Source organism: Macrobrachium nipponense, chromosome 1 (assembly GCF_015104395.2).
Source record: "Macrobrachium nipponense isolate FS-2020 chromosome 1, ASM1510439v2, whole genome shotgun sequence".
Taxonomy (NCBI): Eukaryota; Metazoa; Arthropoda; class Malacostraca; order Decapoda; family Palaemonidae; genus Macrobrachium; species Macrobrachium nipponense.
Genome location: NC_087200.1, coordinates 88,377,005 through 88,401,092, shown reverse-complemented (window position 1 = coordinate 88,401,092; position 24,088 = coordinate 88,377,005). Strand labels below are relative to the sequence as shown.

At 35.6% G+C, this 24,088-nt stretch overlaps 2 protein-coding genes across 17 annotated transcripts in view; one reads left to right on the top strand and one right to left on the bottom strand.

Annotated features, from left to right (window-relative positions):
* The window catches only part of LOC135219441 (leucine-rich repeat serine/threonine-protein kinase 1-like), a 940,187-nt gene that overhangs the window by 560,767 nt on the left and 355,332 nt on the right, over positions 1-24,088 (top strand). For 10 of the 16 annotated variants that reach the window (XM_064256227.1, XM_064256225.1, XM_064256224.1 and 7 more), the window contains 7 exons: positions 11,966-12,125; positions 17,995-18,139; positions 18,686-18,822; positions 19,391-19,544; positions 20,218-20,494; positions 21,758-21,901; positions 22,505-22,659. In XM_064256227.1, the coding sequence (XP_064112297.1) occupies positions 11,966-12,125; positions 17,995-18,139; positions 18,686-18,822; positions 19,391-19,544; positions 20,218-20,494; positions 21,758-21,901; positions 22,505-22,659 (1,172 nt within the window). Of the gene's footprint in view, positions 1-2,459; positions 2,600-10,445; positions 10,513-10,560; positions 10,697-10,746; positions 10,981-11,965; positions 12,126-13,160; positions 13,183-17,994; positions 18,140-18,685; positions 18,823-19,390; positions 19,545-20,217; positions 20,495-21,757; positions 21,902-22,504; positions 22,660-24,088 lie in introns of those variants that run through there. The other 6 variants (XM_064256226.1, XM_064256230.1, XM_064256229.1 and 3 more) reach the window with 5 other exon arrangements.
* Positions 6,996-8,412, bottom strand: LOC135219444 (PHD finger-like domain-containing protein 5A). The gene is made up of 2 exons (XM_064256235.1): positions 8,075-8,412; positions 6,996-7,263 (listed from the first exon to the last, which is right to left on the bottom strand). Exons 1-2 carry the CDS (start codon positions 8,265-8,267, stop codon positions 7,124-7,126), a joined length of 333 nt encoding a protein of 110 aa, XP_064112305.1. The 5' UTR covers positions 8,268-8,412; the 3' UTR covers positions 6,996-7,123.

Here is a 24,088-nt window from a genome sequence, read left to right as displayed (position 1 = left end):
ACACAAAGCCCAAACTCTTTGCGGCGTTTCAACGGTACAAATGACCTTCATTTGGTTGGTCAAGCCACGGGTTCTCCAAAAAATGTCATTAACTTGAAAACCAATCGTAAAAAGAAAGTCATGGAATCTTCAGATAGTGACTCATCTCCTAGTCACAGACCATCTCGTTTTAAAGACCAACATGGAGAAAAGGAGAAAAAAGTTAGACAAAGGTCTCAGGTTAGAGAATCTCCATCTCCAAGTAAAACCAAATTACCTGAATCTAGGTCTGTTAAAAACGTTTGTGAACCTAAGAAAATTTTTAATAGACTTAATTCCAAGATCACAACTGGAGAGGATGCTTTAACAGTTTCAGAAGGCCATCAAGGAAAAACAATAGGACAACAATATACCAAGTGTGCTGGAGAAAGTAGTGAAGACAGTACCGAAGATGATAATGCCATAGAAGAAGATAATGTTAAAGGTATTAGCTACACCCCACTCAATCCATTCAAGTATCCTGTTAAACACAGTGATAGTGTTGAGCACAGTTCAGAGGACTGGAAAGATGGAGATGAAAAAATCATTGAGGGGATTCAGAAAAACTCAACAGCAGGAACAACATTTAATGACAACAAACCTGTTCTGCAAAGTTCTGAAAACATCTTTGGAAATTTACTTAAAAGTTCAAATAGAAAAGGTTTGAGTGAACGTGTTCTTCAGTTACCAAAAATGGGTTTCACTGTTGCTATGAAAGGAGACCGAATCCCTTCCACTGCAGAAGAAGCAGTGGAGAGCCAAGATTGTTATATTGAGGGTAGAGATTTATCATCAGAAAATAACAAAAATGACTGTTGGAACTCAGTTGTAGGGAAAACCATAGAAACAATAGAAGAGGCTGTAGTAGAGGTTGAACTGAGAAATAAATCTGGTAATGCACGCAGAATAGTAGAACTTTCTGGTGTGGAAGTTGAACTCAGAAACAAAGGAGTTATTAATAATCGGATTAACATAACAAATGCTGATTCTGTTATGCCAGGAGTTAATTCAGTCAGTGGTGATGCTCCAAATAGTGATGACTACGAAGAAGTTATTCTTCGCAAAAATGAACCAGCATCTGAGATATCAAATCGTTATTTTAATGCCTCTCGATGGACAATGTTTGCAGACCTGGATACTGCAAAAAAATATGCTTTTAATACTGATGCTGTTGGTGAACTGAATCATGATGGTGAACACCAAATACATTTGGAGGAAGTCAGGTCCCATGAAAGTCAAAATGGACCTAAAGTAAAGGAACTAACTAGAGATCATGGGCCATCGAATGAAAGTCTTGCCTCCAAGAATTTGCCTTTAATGTCTCATTTCACTCACTCTCAGATGGTGGGGGATTCTAAATTAAACTTGAAATTAAATCTAGACAGGAATGATTGGAAGAGGAAATCTGGCAGGTTTTCCTTTGATAAGTTGGTACATGTTTGTAGTGAGACAGTTGCTAATAGTATTAAGCAGTGTATTGCAGAGTCCCCTGATGACATTCCTCCTAATGTTAAAGACATTGGCTTAGAGAGAGGAGCTGCCATCATTGGAAACATGATCAAAGAGTTTGTTGCCACTCTTCCTTCAGATATGGACAAGGAAGAAATTACCAGTGTTAAGGATTGTGAAAACACAGAGGAGGAGGTGCAAACACCTCCATCCCCTTTTGCTCAGACTCCAGTAGGAGGAGAAAAGACCATTCTTAAAGACATCACGGAAACTGCAGAATATAAAGACGAGTCCCTAGAAGCTTCTGAGAGTCAAACTTCTGTGGAAGGTGATGATAATCAAGAAGAAACAGACTTAGGATTAAATGCCACAAATGACACCATCTCTTCCAAAACTGATGAGTGTGTTACAAGTTCTTACATAAATAATGCATTTGTTTTGCCACGCTTTAAAAGTTTAGATGAGCCAAAGTCAATGAGTCGAAGAGGATCAATTGACCTAGAGTCATCTAGAATACGTCTGAGCAAAACTGGTAGAATTGAAGTTGTTGATTCTATGGAGGTAGAGGATGAAAACCCAGATGATAGCGAGGAAATTAAAAGCGAAATGGAAGTTGATGACACTAGTACCCCTGCTCCAACTAGTTTACATTCACCTGCCGAGGAAGCAATTCCAAATGCTCGTAGGTACAGCTTTACTGAACGATTTAATCTATGGCGATTGTCGTGGAAATTTCGTAATGATAACCAGCCCCCTAGTCGCAGTGAATCTTTGAAAAGTAAGTTGCAACAAAGACGAGCCAGTGGATCAGATTTCACTTCCAGTTATGATGGTAGACGCAGTTCATTTAGCGATATGTTTAATGGGGGGATTGCATCAACTAGGCGTCGTGCAAGCACTGCTGAAACCCCAGTTCTCACCAGAAGGAACTCATGTGAACAGAGGCCTCCTTTATTGCGAAGGGCATCTGCTACCAATCTTTCTTTATTTAGGAGTAGTAGTGATACCAGTGCCACCAAAAGATTTAGTGTTGATGAGAGATTAAGGAAAATTGGAGAAATGGATAAGCCTTCAGTGGAAAAAGCCACAGATGCCTACAGCTATTTCTTGGATTATCCTGTCCTTGAACAAGGTAACATGTTGAGAAGTTATATGTACTTTTTAAAATTACTTGCACTTTAACTTATTTGTACTTTTACATTGTAGCACACCCTGGTACATAGCTTTTGTTTCAGTGACAGTATTTCTAGACTTTACAAGTTTATATGCTGTACATTCACAGGAATTTTAGACATGTAAATTTATCTCATGTAAATGCTGTACTGTACTGGATCTCCATGTATAGGTATGTACATTTCTGTGTAAGTGCCAAAAGGCTTGAAGTTTGTATTACCATATAAACAAAAAACAAAATACAGTATGAGTTACAAGAGAATCCAGGATAGCTACTATATACACACCATGAAAGGTAAGCTATATTTTTCAGTATACGTATGTGATATTATTAGCACTTTCCAGAAATCTGGAAAGTAGGGTTTAGGTACAGCTTTTATGCTCTTTATAAGTGGAAAAGATTATGTACCATGTACTCTACTTGTAACAATTATTTTATTTAATGCAAAAAATGACCATCAATATTGTGATATCTTGATGCCATTCACCTTTTTTCTGTTAGATCCTGTGGTGTAGAATATTTAATATTGAGAAATTTGTTAAAATAGTGGCTTAAACATATTAAAATTACTTTACTGTGTGTATTTTGTAATGAATGCAGTACTTCAAGGATACATTATCTGGTGTATTTCATTTGTCCATTGTTTTTAAATCAATTCATTAACTTGGTTGTCTTTACAAGAGTACATAAGTTTCTATGTACTTGCTGTAATGTAATTGATGTTTTGGACATCTGTATTGAGCTAGATTCATAATGTTTCGTTTCCAATTATATTGACAGCTGCCTTGAAATGTAGCCTTTCCATACTCATTATTACTAGAATTTTGAAGCTTCCAATACCCAGTCACACTGATGATTGTTAAATATTTAGAGTAACAGTGGTAGGAAGAAGTCTTGAATTGCAGGCCTGCGGTATCCTTGGAACCTCTGTTTTTGTTGTGTCAAGAATTATCAAAGAATCACATACTATTTAAGAGAACAGAAGGTCATCTAAGTGAGTCTGGTAAATGACATAAGTGATAAAGAAATCCATTCTCTGGTAAAGTGAAAAGGAAATCCACTCTTTGGTAAAGGTTGAGAATCAGGTTTGGAGATTTCTTGCAGTTACAGCATTGAGGCAGCTACTGTGTAGTCTTCAGAAGTTTGTTTGTTAAATGGTTACTACATGTGTAGTAAACCTGAAACCCAGTCTTGTTTCTTGGTTAAGTAAAAGCAGAGAAAAGACAAAACCCTCTTACTAGTCTAATAAAGGATATTAATGATCAGACTACTGGGGTAATATACATTTGTATAGGAACAATGTATAAATGCAAGTTAAAGATCTTTATCTGTTAAGACAACAAACCAATTAATTTCTTATCATTCTTCTCTCCCCGTGTTAGCGAGAGGAGGGGCTAGCTTCGTCAAGGAAAGATTAGAGTACTATTGAAAAACTTTTCCCAAACAGAAAGGCACTCACTCACCTGTATCTAACCAATTCCATCTTCCTACTGCCTGACAGTAGAGAAGAAGGGGAAAATAGAAAGGAAAAAGCCCAGTCATCTCATTCATTCTCCCTTTCATACCATCATCTTAGGTAAGGGGCATTGGATAAGCTACACAACTTGTTGAGCGCCACCACCGGACCCAGGAAAAAGTTCCCTAGGACCTGTAAGTAACTTCCCTTAAATAGAAGGATGTGAAAGTGGTTTGACGAATCCATGTACCTGCCTTCAAAATCCTATGAACAAACAAGTTCTTCTTAAATGCTAACAAAGCCTGAATATCATGTACTCTTACATGCACTGTGTAAGAGGTTGTAGAAGAGCTATAAGCAAGACTATTAACCTCATGTAGCCAGATGGTATTCTTGGATACTTCTTAATTGTTCCTTCCTGTGCTTACTAAAAGACTGACACATTGGCCTACGGTGGCAAGTCTAGTCTCGCAGTGCCTTAACAGGACATGAGTAATTTGTCTGGGTCATTGTCAACAAAATCTCCTAAGGATGGAATGAAAAAGGATTCAAATGATCATCACGAACTGGAACAAATACAAAGGCTACGGACTTCAACCGCTAGAGTGCTTAACATTAGAAGAGACCATGGAATTCCCCCACTCTCTTCAATATTGCAAGAGCCAGCAAGAAGACCGTTTTAAGGGTCAAGTCTCTGTCATATGAGACTCAAGTGAGATACTTAGTACCAGAGTGAAGTCCCAGTTAGGTTTTAGTTGTACAGGAGAACCAGTCTGTTGTCTGTTCACATCTATACTCCTCCAGACAGGTAGGTATCCAGTCCTAAGAAGCAATCCAATGAGTAGACAGGCCTCACATATGAAATACTATGAGGATTATCTGTAATGACAGTAAACAAAATTTACAAGATTGTTATGAGTAGTGGATGTGGAAGTAACAAGTTTTAAGACCAGTTTGAGGGCTGAGAAAAACATGGGTTATGGCATTAATGAATTCCTAGTTTACATGGAATTCCCAATTAGGTTTTAGTTTTGCAGGAGAACAAGTCTGTTCACATCTATACTCCTCCAGACTGGTGGGTATCCAGTCCTAAAAAGCAATCCAATGAGTAGACAGGCCTCACATGAAATACTGTGAGGATTATCTATGACAGTAACACAGAATCTATAAGATTGAGGTTATGAGTAGTTGATGTGGAAGTAACAAGTTTCAAGACCAGTTTGAGGGCTGAGAAAATCATGGGTTATGGCATTAAAGAATTCCTAGTTTACATGGAAATCCAGGGAGAACGTGCATAAGGTAGCACCCATTTCACATCAAGCACTGCAACCCTTAAATCTAATTAAGATAATTTTATTATTAAATCTGACTCATGAATATCTCCACTTCCTTCCACCATCTTTAATTGTTCTAAGTGTTAGTATATGGAAAAGCATGTGTACTAATGTTCTCAACCTTGCCTGCAACATACAGATGCTTCACCTGTGCACAAGCCTAGTGTTTAAACACATATTTAGCCTCCTGGTACTTTTGTGAACTGCAGCACAGAAGCAATTAATTTGAGGTTTGAAATGACATTGGTTTGCCATCATTTCAGTTTTTGTAAATGACCTCTACAATTCATCTTCTCTTTTGAACACAAAAGTTATCATAATGAAAACATGTCAGATATTCCTTTCATTGCATGCTAGATTGAGTGATGAAGTTAGGTAATCTCTGGTGATTTGGCCAAGTAAACAAGAGCCTCAGCAGTTTAACCATATTCATATATTAGGTTGTTTACATAGCTATGTCACCCCCACCTATTTTTGTCTCTATGTTGCAAGACATGCTATCTCCTGTGATAAGCCTTTCAATAATTCTCTTTAAAAACCTTAAAATTATATTCTTATGGCAGTCAAATTGCATAATAGTTTTTTTTACCAAGGTCTCAGAAGTTATATAACATATTCTTAGGTCCTTGACATATGCGTACATTTACTTTTACTTTTTGTACTAAAATCACAGTAAAATGTACTTTACCTACTTAACCAGATCCAGATTTTAGATCCTCTCAAGGCTGGCTCAGAGGATCTGTTCTTAAATACAAGAATATGGAGGATAAATTTCAAGTTGGACAGCTTTGTGGATAGACTAAATGAACAGTTAACATCTGAAGGCAATATAGCCTTTGGTTGAAGGGCTGCTGCAAGGAACTTGGCATAATAGAGCCTATCAATAGTAACCCAAAAGGAGTTGACAATTAGAATCCATTTTGTAAGTACACTACTTTTGCAATTTAAAGGTGATACCACCTGTGTGATCTATTAAATGTAAATCTTAACCAAACATTTATCACATAGTGATATTTTTCTACAAGTGCAAGCAATGCAGTTTAATAGTGGCTGATTTAAAAGTGGAACAAATCAAATTATGTTTTTGGACCATACATCAGCTAGAGAAATTTATTTCAAATTCCAAATACAATAGTCAGCTGCTAGCATGTTTTAAATTCTAAATTAAGATAATTATGAAGTACAGAATGGTCTAGCATCCTAAAGTCCCATCCACACATCCAGACTTTGTCTGCAAACAAAAGTAAGAAGTTTGTTCGTCACTTCTGTTTGCAGTAGTATACATTGCGGCAGTGTACGTTGAGTGCTTTAAGCAAAGACACCAGATTTTTCTGGGCAAGTAATGTACACAACTGCCAGTTTGCAAATGATTGACAGGATTCTCTCATTAAGAAGAATGTTTTAATTGAAAAAAAATAAAGAATTGGTATCAAAGGATACTGAATTAGAATACTGTAATGCCAGTGTCTTATTGTATTACAGAATTTTGACTACCATAATTTAACATCAAAAAAGGCATGCAAGACTTTTAAGGTAAGTGGATCATTGGATAATAAAATATGTCTTGATAATGTCATTTATTCTAACTTGCACTAAATACAACTCTCTTAAATATAAAATTGACAAAAAATATTTTATATTCTTAACATAAATTGTAACATTACAAAGACATAAATATCTTGCAGAATAAACTCATCTTTTCTTGAAGCCATATTTCTTTCTTTCGTAAAACAAATCTGTCTTTGAAGATCCAAGATTCACAATTTTAGGGCATCCATCTCTGTCTTTCTCTAAAACTGTGCATTCTTTACAATAGTAAGCATCTGATACACCTGAAAGATGGAAACGAATATAAATACATGTTAGTGAATTTTTGTTTATATTTAACTAATAGGTTACAGTACTCAACTACAAGGTAAAATAACTGAAACTCGTGTACCTACTTGGGTAAATTTAATGTACTGCTAAATAATCCAGCAAGCATAAAGAATAATCAGTTAAGCCCCATAATTATGTCTTCTTAGCCTAATGATATTCATAAACCTTGTGAAGCATGATACAAAAAAAAAAAAAAAAAAAGAAAAAAAAAGGGGGGGGGGCTTTACACATTGACACATCATTCTCACTCACTATTTTTAAGCCTGAAGCACAGTAACGCCTGCAGGTAGGGAAAAATACTGAATGGCCGGCCTCTACAGTAGCACGACCACCTGACCTAAAAAGTACTTTAACACGTCCTGTAGTCCAGGATAGACATTAGTCAAGAGCCAGCAGAGTTGAAGCAGCACATCGAGACCTCAACTTTCCTCTCGGATAAGTTTTTTATTATAAGTCACAAATCAAGGCCATAATTTCCGATATTCGGGAAGGTGGTCGCCAGGGGTGGCCAATCGGTATTTTAACCCCATAGCTGGCATAACTTTGCTTTAAGTAGTATAGGCTTGGCTGTTTGAAACTTGACTACCAGTACTACCTACCTAGTACTGGATTTCCCGGGGCCACATGGCATGCGATACTTTCGAGGTCCAAGCCTTCACTCCCCTGACCTATGCCGATACCCTAACCTAACGCAGTTAAGCTTAGCCTATTATAATTGGGTAAACAACAAAAACGAAGCACCGCTAAAAAAATAGAAACACTTACCAGGTCCTCCACATATGACACATCGTCCCTGGTATGAGCCGTAATTGCACTCGTCGCAGATACGGACAAGGGTGCAAGGCCTCACATAAGAGTCACAGATGACACATTTGCCGTCACATTTTTCACACAGACGACCGATAGCCACGCCTGGCTGTTTGCGACAGAAAATTAGATCTGGATGATGCTTTGCCATGATCTAAATGTGTACCTGCCTTTATAGTAGCACGAAATAAAAACGTTACAACAACATTTCTATTTCACTTATAGAGCACAACGCTGAACCTCTTGTTTGTTGTGGTCTAGCTCAACGTCTGCCGTCAGACGCCGCTTGCTTCACGTAAATCCACACCGCCCATGCGCGAGCCTTGTTGCCGACAAGCTGACTTGCGCAACATCCCCGCCATCTTTGAATGATCGATATCCCGGCTTCTTTGCTGATTATATGTGATTCTGTTTGATATTTACAGCCTCTTATTGTTTCATTTTGATTGCTAATTGTGATACTACAACGTCATGCAAGATAACGCTTCAAAGCAATAGACATAATTGTTAGGGAATGAAGTTCTAGTGTGCGAAGGGTAGAAAGCATTTGCGGGTCGATTAAAACAGGAATAAATCTTTTATTAATGACGAAAACGAAAAAGTTGATTCGTAGTAGACTTTCATAATAATTTATGTGTTCATTTTAAGTACTTATATTTTAACTATTATGATGAATCTGTGATATCCTTTTGGGGAATGTTAATTTCTCTCTCTCTCCTCTCTCTTCTCTCCTCTCTCTCTCTCTGTATGTATGTACTATATATATATATATATATATATATATATATATATATATATATATATTTATTTATATATATATATATATATATATATGATATATATATATATATATATATATATGTGTGTGTGTGTGTGTGTGTGTGTGTGTGTGTGTGTGTGTCTGTGTGTGTTAGTAATAGTTTGCCTCAGACGTCAAGTAATCCATTCTGAAGGTTTTTCTTGCTGCTTCTACACGGACAAGTGGTCTCTCTAATGAGTCCAGTTTACCGACTAACTGGTAAGTTTTTCTGTGAAGACGTTATCTGGCTTCATACCTATTAGTCATTGACAGCGTGACTGGTTGTAAGTTACTTGTTGAAATACAGATTTTTGGAGTAGACTTAGAATTCGCGTATTTTGCAATAAGTAAAAATGTAAATGTTTCACTTTTATATAAATTATTAATTAAGTATAATTTATTGGCTTCTGTAGAGTATCATTATCAAATATTTTCTTTTTTATTGGTGTTCTGTAAGAAGCGTACTTTCACCCTACACATAGCCACTGGTTACGTTTCGGTAGTAAGGCTGAGTGCCAAGGATGAGACTCAGATGATGTGTCTGGTTATAAATATATATATATATACTATATATATATATTGATATATATATATATATATATATATATAATATGTATAATATGTATGTAATGATATATAGTGTAGTCATCTTTACAACTTTAGCTGTACCCTATTTTCTTGTTACGAATGATGATAATCTTGTTCATCTCATCTACGTTACATCGCTGCGGCACTTTCTGTTTTACAGTATTGAATCTTACAGAAAGAATGTGATACTATAGCTGTATGTTAACGATAAATAAAACAGATTTTGTTTCGCAGAGAATTGCATGTACTTCCAGAGTGTAATATGATTAGTTGTATTTAGATTTGCCAATTGTAAACATTCATGTTTCTTGGTCAGGAAATTTTCTGTCATTATTCTAGGTGACCATCTGTTCGTGAAACGAAAATACAAATTTTTGTGACAGTATGTTGTACACTTCATTAGCTGAGCAGCAGTTTAAAATTATATGGCCTGTTACTGGAAAATTACTTTATGTTATCTTAAGCTGCAAAAGCAAGACTTTTTTATGAATAAGTCAGAATAATTCTTTCCTGTGATATGCTAAAGGTAAACATTTGTAGGCTACGTTATTGATGTAGATCAAGTGTATTTGTAGATGATCAAGTAGTTTTTATAATATAAATCATAGGTGATGAGTGACGCCAGTTATGAACGATTTACGTCTATCTGTTTTGTGTAAAGTTTTCATTTATTTATTTTTATTTATTTATTTATTTTTTGTGGGAACGGCTCACATTCGTGGATGGATTCCTGAATATGAATATTTCTTGTGCACGTGTATGAAAGAGGGAGCCGAATTGTTTCTTTTTTTTTTTTTGGCCTTTTGATATTAAGTAGTGAAGATATGATTAGTATTTTCTCGGTCACTCGTATCAACATGTAGAATCATTCTTGAAGATAAGATATGAAACGAACTGAGCTCACAAGGCTTTTTGTGATTGAGAATGCCATGGTTAAACTCGACACTCCTGTTAATCATGTGGTGTTTTTCTCGTGGTGATCCCATTTATGTGAAACTTTCTCAGAAATGTTAATATCTTTAGTTTGTTCGCGGACTGAGACACTTTGGTGTCCGCACATTTTCACCTGTGTACCTTCACGTTATCGCTTTGAGTCTTTCATGTTATTTTCCGGGTGTCCCAACTCTGTGATGATGACGACTGTGCAAGAACGCATTACACCATTTCCCATCTGAGAGAGTTGGTAGTGACTGGTACGACTAAGATTAAAATTACAAAGAACTTCTTCAATGGCGTGTCGTTGGCGCAATCGTGTACTTTAAAATCATCTCGATGAAGTTGTCTCAGCAGAAGTGCTGAATAGTTTCTCTTATGATTGTCTGTAATGAATTATTTGAAACGAACCTAGGTTAACTTCTCAACTTTTTTAATCTTTCCACTCGATTCTCCATGTTCGACGATGCCACGGAAGGGGGCGAAATCGAAGCTGAATGGGGATCACTGATTTTGGCTGCATTCTTCTTCTTGCTGAGATTGTGTAATTGTCGTTCAGTATTTGTCATTTAAACATCGCTGCTGATGCGTTTGTGAGAGGAATGTTATGGTGTTTCTTGAACCTTTGACGTTGTATTTTCGAACAATTTGAGATCCCAGTTTTCATTTGAGTAGTGGCAGCAGTTCTCAGTTGAATGGCTTTCTAAACATTTTTATGCGTCCTGTTTAGTTAAACCTTCTACGAAAAGGCACTCACCACTATTCAGAGATAGGGTACATTGCATACAGATATTGTTGAATAAATAATAACAGTCAAGACCGACCTGTACCACTCTTTCCTCTCAGTGTTTATAACGGTAATCTTATCGGCAAAATCTGATTTACAGCAATGGCAACGTCATTGTGTACATATATTTATAATGATTTTATTATTTTGGTTTTTACATCAGTCTCTGAAGCACTTAATTAAACGTTTAACCTGTAAGTACCATATGTGTTGTGTTGCCAAATGTTTGGTAACTAGTGTCATAATCTTATTTTTTCCAATTGCCCCTCGGCCTCGTAGTTTGCTGGTGACTTAGAAATGTCATGAATTTCAGTTAATGGCTGAAGTTAATTATCATCGGTATGTGTGTGATTAGGATAGCTTTGATTTTCGCGCAGAAAGTTTCATTTATATTGAAATTATGAAGACCTTTCAACTGGCGGGGAACTAAAGATTACTAAAATGAACTTTGTTAAATCGTATTATTCGTTCTCATGTATGATCATCTCGGATATATGTATGGATATTAGGAAAGAATATTGGTATAGTATTATGCAATATATTCATACATATTTGTGAAGCACCTCAAAGTGGTCATTGTATGAACTATAATTTCTTTTAAAATTCTTTGATGATAAAAGGTTTCTACGGTAGTTGTAAGTTTAAAGATTCAGAGTTCCTGAAAATTCTTATAGTTTTCAAAATTAACAGTTGCATACTTTATTTGTATTCAGATTTTATGTATGCCCCTTTTTTCTTACAGATGCGCGTGAACTTGCCCGCCAGGAACTGCACTCGGCACTGCGAGAGTCTTGCAGCCGGGGAGATGTCTCACGTGCAAAGGCCATCCTCAGAGATTTGGGCGCAGAAGCCGAAATTATCATTAATTCCGCACCAAATGGCTCTAACACACTGTTGTTCAAGTGAGTTACTTGTGTAACTGCTGGTTCTGGCTTCAGGAAATATGAATGGAGCTTGAAGATATCAGTGAACTTTTTGAGAAGTTGCCTGGGATGTTTTTGATATACTACCTATTGCCTTCTAATTTTGAGTCTTGCTATCTTTGTCATTCTGTCGACATTGCTGCTCTTTGTTAAAAGGAATCGTTGTTCTGTATGGAGTGTGTGTGTTTGAAATTAATGTGGCTTACATTAAGGGGAGAGGACGAGAAAGAAAAATCATAATTTTAGCTGGGAAAAAAATTCACAATTTACGGTGGCCGTTAATAAAGTCAGGAAAAATTCACAATATTTCTTGGGGATCGTTATCTTTTTTATATTTACAGTCTTTTGTTTATGCTTTTACGGTAATCCCCAACGGGCTTGCAGTAAACACTCCGCAAAGGTAGACACATAGAGTTAAAAAAAAAATCCCCAATGGGCTTATACTGTATAATCACACATTTCCATTATAACCGCAAATGAAGTATGCCCACGTCATCTTTTACTATATCTCGTTCCATTGAAGTAATATTGTGATATTATTTTTTATGTATGCAATACAAGCGTATCAAACTACTCAGTACACAGATAACAAGATTTCCTTGTAAAAGAAAAGTTCAGGAATAGATTGTTTATTCATGAGTAGAAACGGTTAAAATTGGTATTCGTTTGATTCTGGTTCTGTGTAATAATTTCTATTAAAAAGTGAAAGATGTCTCTGGTACTATGGCTACGTTACTGTCACAGTATAAGCCACAAGATATCATTTAAAAAGACTATTATTATATTATATATTATAGAATTTGAAACTTGGCTAATGTCCCCACTTTTTTTGCCATAATTTATTTGGGCGTCCCTACGCTTCAAATATTTGTCCCAATGTTCCTACAGTTGGCAACACTGGGTTGCAAACAGTTTCTTGGAAAGTGGAAACTGTTTGCAAGCAATGTTCCCCATCCCAGACCCCAGTTGTCGTCAGGATGCTTGTTGGCACTGAACCTCTGTATTTTACTTAGCAGTTTTAATTAATACACTCAAGGTGGGATAAAAGAAAGAAAAAGAGATGGCTAAGGAAGTTTTTAGAAAGGAGTGTCAGACATACACGTGTACATATACATATGTACACATATAGGCTATAGGTGCATGTGTACATGTACATATGTATACTGTATACATATGCACATCTACAAATGAGTTTAGTATGTATTTTAAGGCGTCCGTTGTCGGTGCGGGGAATTTTAAAATAACCGTTATCATTAGTGATGCTTTCACGAGGTGGAGTTCGTAGTGAGAAGTCGGATCTAGTCGCCTGAGATGTAGAAGAGAGCGGAGCGGAGGTGGCTTAAAGGAGTGATGGAAGTATTAGGCCGATGTTAATAAAGTATCTCCCAATAAAATGTATTCTTTAGGATTTGAAGAAAAAAAATGCATGCATCATATCATTGAAACCGTTTCCCTCCCTATCCGTGGTATTCACTGGCCACCGATAAAAAAAAAAAAAAAGTAAGCCTAACTGAATCTCTCATCCATCAAAGATAAGTTTGCTTATTCATTAGACAACTATCAAAGACTTCAAGTGTAGATTTAAAAATCTCTTCCTCTCCATCTAAAGTATTCATCAGACACCAGTCATAAGCGTAGAGCTAGTTATGATCCCTGGTTCAGCAATGTCGTGACGAGGCACTAGAATTCAAAGTTCACAAATGAATGTTGTTCAGCAACATTTTCACTACTGTATTGTCTTGCTCATGTGGTGCTTCGAGGTATTCCACCTTTAGGCCCATGTTCTAAACTTTGCAGTTCTTTAAACAATTTTATTCATCTATGTAGATTCTCTCCGGTTTATTAAGCTTTCCTGATATCTCTCCAACAGGAAACTTGCACTGAATGCAGTGCAATAATTCTCTCCCTCATCGAAGGATGTTTCTTAGACCGATAAATGACACATTGACATTAGATACCCGTGCACATAACATCAAAAGCAATAGAGTGAGGTCGCCTGGTTCACATTGTTAAGATATCGTTTTTTTTCTTTTTGTTTTTAAATTTGATAGCATTTTGTGAGGTTCCAATGTTTTCTGTAAAATTTAACAAATGGAATAGTTCAACTACCTTCAACTTAATATTGAAATGATAATTTAAGGACTATGTTTATGCGATACTACTAGTGATAGGTGTCGCCTATCTATTTGGTAATGGATATCTATGGTTGTGATATGACGTTTTTTATCACTTCGTTTCGTTCACGTCAATTTTGCTATATGGGAAAATAGTTTTACACAATAACATAACATAATGTTCTTAAGATATCAGTGACTGTTTTAACGTCATTACACATGATTTCTTCCATCTTTGAAAAGAAAAATAGATAAATAAGGCATGAATCGTGCGTCAGGCAGGTGAACGAAAAATTATGAAACTCTGCCACGAGTTTTTTGGCCGACAGTACATGTATATATATGTAAATATGAAAATGTACATATGTTAATGCACATACTGGTGTATATATGGATATGTACATATTTGTATATGTATATAGGATATATATATACAGTACCTATGGTCCTGAAATGTGTGATCGGATTGTGCGATTCTCCTTCCAGGTATGCAGTCGCTAGTTCTCAAACATAGACTTTCTGTATCTGCGAAAGCGTTCAAAGTTTGCAAGTCACACGCCACAAAACATATCAAATCTATTGTCTTTTCAAGTATTTTAGGGAGGGGGTTTGCTGATGTCTGAGATGGGGGGGGGGGGGAATGCAAGAGAAAGATTTCCTGCTTAGCCATTGGTCAAGGTAGAAGTCTCCTTCCTACTCAGCCATTGACTAAGACGGAAGGCCTAACTGGAGTGGAGACATCTATGATCTGCCAGTCCCCGAAACCTCAAATGGTTCGCAAAGCCTTCCTTCCACAGAACAACTCTTCACGGAGGATGAGATAGGCTAGAGAAGTTTGAAGTTTTTGGAAGAGAATGAGTAGTGGAAATTCCACCCAAAAGGCTTTTTAAAGATTTTTACAGCTAATGCACTGTACAATACAGTAATTGCTTGCTGTCAAAATCATTAAGAACCTTCAAACTCCTCCTTCTCATCCTCCGTGAAGAGTTCTACTGCAGAAGGAAGGCTTTGTGAACCATTTGAGGTTTCTGGGACTGGCGGATCATTCATGTCTTCACTCCCGTTAGTCCTTCCGTCTTAGCTAATGGCAGAGCAGGAGCCTTCCATCTTAACCAATGGCTGAGTAGTAAATCTTTCTCTTGCATCCCGTCCCCCCGCCTCTGTCAAGACATTTAGCAAATCAATACCCCCCCCCCAAAAAAAAAAAAAAAAAAAAAAATACTTGAAAAGACAATAAATTCTATGTTTTTTGGTGTGTGACTCGCAGACTTTGAACGGTTTCAAATGGCATAGGACCTCTGGTAGTGGTTTCACTCGCCCCAGAAACCATACCGACACCCTAAATAAAGGTGAGCGAGCCAGAATACTCAGGCATTTCCATATTAGCTTTTTTCTCTGGTATTCATAGCAATATTTATACCTTAGAAATGAGTGCTAAAGGAAACATTTCACGGAGCGACACAGGTCCTTGCCCAGAAATAGATTTTTCCTTCATCAAAATCCCTTTTTTGAGAACTAACGACTGCATAAAAGGGGTGGCAGTGCTTTTTCGTGTGGGAGTTTTCACCATCCTGGGTGTAATTTAAAACTTTTTCAAGTTCTTAAAACTAAAACCTTTTTATGTTTTATTTACCCATAAGAACAATTTCATATTAGAAAAAAATACAGTACATATAGTTCATAGAAAGTACTATTGGAAATGGGTAGTAAAAAAGTTTAACTGGGTAAGTAGCCGTTTGCCTTGGCCCTAATGGAATTACATATTTCCATAAGGTATGTGTGATAAAATCTGCCATTTTCCAGTTCTGCCAGGGTGTGGATCGACCAAATTCTTGCATAATTGGGGACCATACTGAATGTGTGTGGGCAGTCCCCGGGTTACGACGGGTTCAGCTTACAATGTTCCGAGGGTAAGGCACTTTTCAATTATATTCATCAGAAATTATTTCCAGGGTTATGACGCCTACAACACTGATCTGGCAGTTGAAATATGACACGATGAAAAATGCAATAAGAATGCAGTTTACATAGTTTTGAATGCACCCAAAGCATTAAAAGTAAGGTTTTCTTAGGATTTTTTATGATGTTCCGGATTTTCGGGTTACAACGAGTCTCAAGAACAGAACCCCCGTCGTAACCCGGGGACTGTCTGTGGATATATATACGTATATACAGGCAGTCCCCGGTTTACGACGGGGGTTCCGTTCTTGAGACTCGTTGTAACCCGAAAATCGTTGTAAGCCAGAACATCATCAAAAATCCTAAGAAAACCTTACTTTTAATGCTTTGGGTGCATTCAAAACTATGTAAACTGCATTCTTATTACATTTTTCATGAAAAAAACCTTCAAATATTGATTATTTTGCATTTTTGGTGTCTTAACATTGGAATGTCGTAAGCCAAACCCGTCGTAACCCGGGGACTGCCCGTATATATATATATATATATATATATATATATATATATATATATATATATATATATATATATATATACTTTTGCGCATGTGTATGTGTAAATATAAATACATATTCATACATATATTCATAAACACTTATACATATGGTAGTCCCCGGGTTACGACGGGGGTTCCGTTCTTGAGAAGTGTTGTAAGCCGGAACATCATAAAAAATCCTAAGAAAACCTCACTTTTAATGCTTTGGGTGCATTGAAAACTATGTAAACTGCATTCTTATTGCATTTTTTATGAAAAAACCTTCAAATATGGATTGTTTTGCATTTTTGGTGTTATATTTCATCTGCCAGATGAGCGTTGTAGGCGTCATAACCCCGGAACATGCGTCGTAACCCTGGAAATAATGTCTGATGAATATAATTGAGAAGCGCCTTAACCTCAGAACGTCGTAAGCCAACCCCGTTGTAACCCGGGGACTGCCTGTACTTATATACGTATTTGTATACACACACACACACACATGCAGGACTGTCCCCAGTTATGCGAGAATTTGGTCAATCCACACCCTGGCAGAACTGGAAAATTTTTGTACTCCATTACCTAGCAGAGGGTGTTTTCATGAGAATTTTCTGACATATTCTAATTGGATCCAAGGTCAACAATGAGGTCTAAAGTTCCATATACCTATGTATATATTTACCACATTTGCATTTACAACAAAATAAAATTTAATGTTGGATGACAAAAGTTTTTCCATGAAATCTACATCTTCTCAAAACAAGCCTTCCAGTGACCATTAAAAAAAATCCTTGATTCCAAGCTCTTGTGGCACTGACATCTTTGTCTGAGACTCAAAAGATATAAAACACACTTCTTTAAATACTAAAAAATTAGCACCCAAATTTATCTTCATAAATGAAATATTTTATAAGCCACTTTTTTCTAACGTGCTAATTTTTTAGTATTTAAAGAAGTGTGTTTTATATCTTTTGAGTCTCAGACAAAGATGTCAGTGCCACAAGAGCTTGGAATCAAGGATTTTTTTTAATGGTCACTGGAAGGCTTGTTTTGAGAAGATGTAGATTTCGTGGAAAAACTTTTGTCATCCGCCATTAAATTTTATTTTGTTGTAAATGCAAATGTGGTAAATATATACATAGGTATATGGAACTTTAGACCTCATGGTTGACCTTGGATCCTATTAGAATATGTTGGAATTCTCATGAAAACACCCTCTGCTAGGTAATAGAGTACAACAATTTTATATCCAATAATACAGTTTTACCATGGTAACCAAATGCATCATGTATTGTTGCAGAGCTTGTGAAGAGGGACAACGAGAAATGGTCCGGCTTTTGCTGGACCATGGAGCAGATGGCAGAATTCATCCTGTCACAAAATACTCTCCCTTATACATTGCATGTTATTATGGTCGTAGGGATATTGCTGAAATGCTACTTAAGGTGAGAAGTATTTAGATTTTAAATAAGCTACAGAATGTTTTTATATAAAGGTGAATTTCATTGTGGTTTTTAATTTCCCCTTGGTAAGGAAAAAGTAGGTTTTCTGGTAAACATCCTATGTTTTTATTTGATTCATTAGGCCTATGTTTTTATTTGATTCATTAGGGTTACACTGTGTTTTGGATATCCTTGTGTAGAAGTTCATTGTTTTTATAAAAGAAATAAGAAATAATTTTAAAGTTTTTTTTTTTTTATAAGAAAGGGTTCAAGTTTCCTATGTTAATAAAAAGATGTATATGGATTACATGTCAATGAAAATTTTATATAAAAAGCAAGATTCTCAGAATCAAATCTATAAAATGCATTTTTACTTAGGTAAATACAGTATGTAAGTCTGTACCTATTTAGTGAGCTTACTATATGTTTTGAAAAATGTGTAATATTTATTCATATTTTCAAATAATGTTTTTTGTTATAATAAATGTACAATAATTTTTACATTGGTAGTCAAACCATTTACTTAATTATTTTGCTTTATGTTTTCAGAAATTTCCAACACTTGTCAACGTTTCCACTGTGGAAAGATGGTTGCCACTACATGCATGTATTATCAATGGGCATGCATCTGTTTTAGAGCTTTTACTTAAGTATCCTTATCCGGAAGAGGCACTGAAAAAGTACTGGTTAGTTGTATTCGAATTCTTCTTTGCTAATACATTTTATCTCTATTTTTGTTGGTAATATAATTCAATGAAGAGATTAACATGGAAATATTGTTGAATTTGAAGTTTTCTTATTGGAATTTTTATTACTGTGAATAGATATGTAAAATGTAAGGATATTTTTAGCTAATAACTAAATAAATCATGTAGCTATAAGATTTGAGTTATGAATGGAAATTTTGCTAAATAGTGGGAGTATACTACAGGAGTGATATTGGAAAATTAAATATTTGTTTGTATCAGGACAATGTAACTCTTTAAAGATAAAATAGAAGTGTACTGTGTCAGCTATACTTTAATCTCAATACAGCATTCAGATCAAGGAGGCATATACATACTGTACTGTAGTTCTCATAAAAATAGTGTTTTATAGATATTCTCAAGGTCTATATGTAAAAACTTGCTTCATACTTTTCAGGCTTAATAAGCATATTGTTCTGTATTACTAATTTGCTCTAAAAATTGATACACTGCATGAAAATGTACTGTTCATCCATGATTATTTTTTATACTATTTGTTATATTTCAGGGGAAAAACCAATCAGTTTGAGTATGAAATGGCCTTTGATATAAATATGAAAGATGTAACAGGACAGAGTGCACTGTACTTAGCTTGCTATGTTGGAAATCAAAAGCTAGTTGATCTTCTTCTCAAACATAAAATCCAGGCAACCAAAATAAAGGTTAGTGCTTTAGTTCTCGAGTTTATTTCTTTTGTATGTATGATGTTACACCATTTGTAAGTCAGCTTGAGAGTATTGACATGTTATAAGATTTTTTTAAAAGTACATGGTTTTGTATGCCTACTAAATCATGTAGCCCCCAGGCGGGAAGCAGTTAAATCCAGTTTCCTAGAAATGTTTGTATATTAGTCAACAGGATTGAATCAGGGATGATTGGTACTACCCAGGATATTTTGACAGATATTCTTCTTGCAAATATTTTCCTTAGATTATGGGACGTAACTTGACCCTTATTCTCTTGTTATCATATTATCTCAGAGTTTCTGTAACATTTACCTTGGAATTTTCATTGTATGCATTTTAAATAAATTTTTTGATGTATTACCTTGATATTACATCATTCTCTCCCATTTTCAACTGTTCAACATCTCTCCTAGCAGGAGAATACTGCTTCCTTTTGTTACTCGGTAACCACATGGTTTCCATAAATTGCCACAGTGGAAATCATTGTAAAGGTTTTCATTTGTGTAGTTTTTAATCTTTAATATGTATTTTTATGGAGCAAAGAGTCATGTATCAAACAGTTGTATGGCCAGTGCTGGCAGTTATTTTTAAGAAGTTGTGAATTACACTGCCAGTAATTTGAATTTTGACTCCTTACTTGTTTTTTCAGACCAAAGAAGAATTAGATAAGGAGAGGCATCTGAAGGATCATGAAACAATTAGTAATGACTCGAAGTCAAGTAGCAGAGAGAATTCTAAGACAAGTATTGAAGTCAGTACTGAATTAGCTGAGAATAGTGATGAAGTGACGAGTCCAACAAAGCACCGAATATCTGGGGGTATCCAGGCCTTAATGTCTAAATTAAATCTTGTTAGAACCGAAAATAATCCAAAGGATAACATGTTATCTCCACTTGATATTGATATGTATTGCAACAGTAATACAGGTAAGACCATTTTTATATGTACATACTAATTCATTTTTCCTCAGTTTTGCTTTGCTATAATTAGGCAGTTTCTGCAGTTCATATAGGAGTTAAATGATTTTTTCAGTTTCTGTGGGGAAAGGTTTGATAACATGTTTAATATATATTTTGGGAAATTTTTTATATGGGAATTCAGTCATATTTTTTGAATAGGTAAGGAAGGAGAGGCTTATTAGTGCCTATATAGAATATAATCATAATTAATTAAACGGACCAGTAAAGATATAGAGACAAAGAAGAGCAGAAGCTATTCTCAAAGGAAACTTGAGTTTTTTATGTCCTGTTGATTATAGAATAAAGGGAAAATAAAACTTGGAAGGTAAGTATGTATATATAGTATGATGTAAAGAAAGAATCAAGTTTGGAACCAAGTACACTGATGATTTTAAATACCTTTATATCTACTAATACCCTTGATAAGTACAGAGAACAAAATGTAGCTGTAAAGAGAGATTAACATGAGACTTGCAGAGGCAAGGACTTTTATCAGTCAAGGACTTGCTTTTATTCTAGAAAGAGATTAGATCAAGATATATAGTTTCCTGCATATCTTAGAAGAAAACATATATGTACTTCCAGGTAGAGAAGCACAACAGTCCTTAGAAAATTGAAAATAGACATGAGTAACAAGAGACTTAGAACAAATAATTCGTTTGTTCTTGTGGTCACATGACTTGAAAGCAGGAACATTCAAATGAGTACTTAGTAAGAGAGCATTTTTGCCAGAGCTGATGGGCTATAACGCTGACTCTACCAGGAAATCTGATTTTATTGGTTCTTTTATTACTTAATTGACTCAAAGTAATTAGTGTAATAGTGACTACAGTAGGTTGAAGCTGTGTATACTGTATATTATTATATGACCTTCACATTCTTATTTATTGCACTGTACTTATTCTGATGGACCACAGGGCATTTAGGGATTCGAACGTTATATAGTTAAGAAATTGAAGATTCTTGTTATTAGTTATAAAGAATGGAATAAAACTCTGTATCAGTGAAAGTTATGGTTGTGTCATTGTAACAAAAGTATCGAGAACTTTTTATGATACAATTTACCGTAATCACTACAGATAATTTTTCTTTTAATTCTGCCAATCCTTGTTCAGTGGGGAGCTGATGTACATGTTTCATTTTAATAATATTATCAGTCATGTAAAGATGGCATATATACTTTTAATGGTGATACATACTAAATGAATTTTATTTTTCATATCTTTACAGAAACAGCACTGCACATAGCTGTGAAAAATAAGCATCATAGCATTGTATCAATGCTACTAGCAGCCGGAGCTAATCCTAATTTACGAGTGTATCTTCCTGATGATGAGATGGCAAGGCTTGCTGAAGATGAATATATATTCACAGGTTAGACAGCAGTTAAGTTCCATGAACAATATAATGAAATAAAATGTGAAAACATCTAATTAATATGTAGGATATTCATATGCTTGATTAGAATTATACATATATGTACTAGTGAAAAGAAACTGATTTACTGTATACGTACACATGTATATGTAGTACTGCAATAAAGATGAATTTGAAGTCTCCATAACTTAAGGCATTTTATCCTCAAAATTCCTTTTGTCTTTTTTTTTTTTTTTTTTTTTTTTTATAAATGAAGAGTCGTAAGGTTGTACCTCTTGTATATAAGAATTATGAACTAAAATAATTACCTGTGCCAGGTTCATAAATTACTTAAAAAAAATTCTTGGCCAATAAGAAATATGTGATAGCTGGTATCATTGTATTTAGATATCGATACCTCTGGTTATTATTAGTGTGTATAATATTAACTTCTTACCATATTTTACTGTTATTGTATTTTATATGTAACTGATGTAGTTGTCTGTTGATAATTTAATGTAATGTTTTATGTGTGGCATTAATTTCATATTTGAATGAAATTTTAATGTTATCATGCCATTTCTGACTACTACTGGTATAATGTATCATGAATTTCAACAGGCTCAACAGCACTAGTCGAAGCTTGCAGAAATCGTGATTTAGGGATGCTTGATTTGCTGCTTAAAAATCATGCTCGAGATGATGAGTGTAAAGCACTTTTTATTGCTGCTCATACCAAAGATGAAATTATAGTATCAAAACTTTTAGCACTCAAGGTAAGTTGAAAATAGTTTATTCACACATATTTTATCAGGTGACTTTAGTTATTTTCAGTGTCATTTTGCTTTTTTACTGTTGCCTTAACTTTAAACCTATGTTTTTGCTTGAGTACTATTCATTGTATTTTTTGTTGATGATTTTATTACCAGAGGCTAACAAGTGGTGGAGTTTTTAGCTTAGCATAGCCTAAGCATAGTATTTTCAAAACTTCCTTTCCATCTTAGCTTAGCCTAAGTGGTTGAATTCTTGCGTAGCAAGTGGTTAGATTCTTATTTTGGGCTAGCCTAGTTTGTCCGAATCTACCTTTTCCATCTTAACCTTGTCTAAGTGGTTAAGTTCTGAGGCTAGCCTAGAATAGCCTACACTGGGTGAGCTAGTTCGAACCTTTCCCTACCGACTTAGCCTATCATAAGTGGTTAGGTCCAAGGCCTAGTCTAGATTGTTCAATGATATCTTTCCATCTTATCCTAGCCTAAGTGTTGAGTTCTTAGTCTAGCCTAGCAGGTTTGAGTTTATATTTATCAGGCATGCTCTTCAATTTCCCAGAGCATGTTCTGCTTCATGAATTCTGCAAGATTTTCCCATTCTTCAAGAGTTTGGGATTGGGTTATGTTAGGTTGGATTTGATTCCTGGCTTAACCTACCTTTTATATCCAAGTAACCAGATCATTAATTTATCTCAATATTGTAGTGTTCTTGTCTCTGCAATAGTTAAAATCCGTCTTAGCTCTGTGCTACATTGCTCAGGAATGTTGCCGTGGTGATTCCTTAGTCAAAGGGGGCATCATGTCTTATCATCATAGGACGTCTCCTCTGCCGAGTAGTATACTGATCATATGTCTTCCTAAGGAACCACCTCATGGACATCTCCTCTGTTGGAGATGCATGTTTCCTTGGCAGTTCAAGGACTTCTCCCCTGTCTGCAGTGCAGTTATTTTTTCAATGCACAAGTTGACTGTAGGATATTTAGAACGTATCTGTGCTGAGCATTCTGTCATAGGACATCCCCTTGGATTATCGTATTATCTCTTCTGTTTACTTGGAAAAGACCCATGTTAGAGTTCTTCCCTTCAACAGGAAGCTAGAGGTCTTCTATTCATGGTCCCAGAATTGTTTGTTGAAGAAGATGGCTCCCTTCTGCCTCCTGGGAACTCTAGGAGGTTGAACGATGGAGTGCCCACACCTACCTTCTTCCTCAAATCTTCTAAAATCCCTGGAAGTTGCGCTCAACTCCAACACTCTTTATGTGGACTTGGTTGTCCTGTATGGTCCATGCCCCCGAGGCCAGGAGCTCTTCAAAATGAGCACCCCAACCTTGGAGGAGCCTCATGAGTACAAGAACAATTCAAAGGGGTGACTTAAGGGCAACTACCTTTGTCAAGCTCCAAAGTCTTAGGTTAACCCTAGTAGCTCCTTAACCCCAAG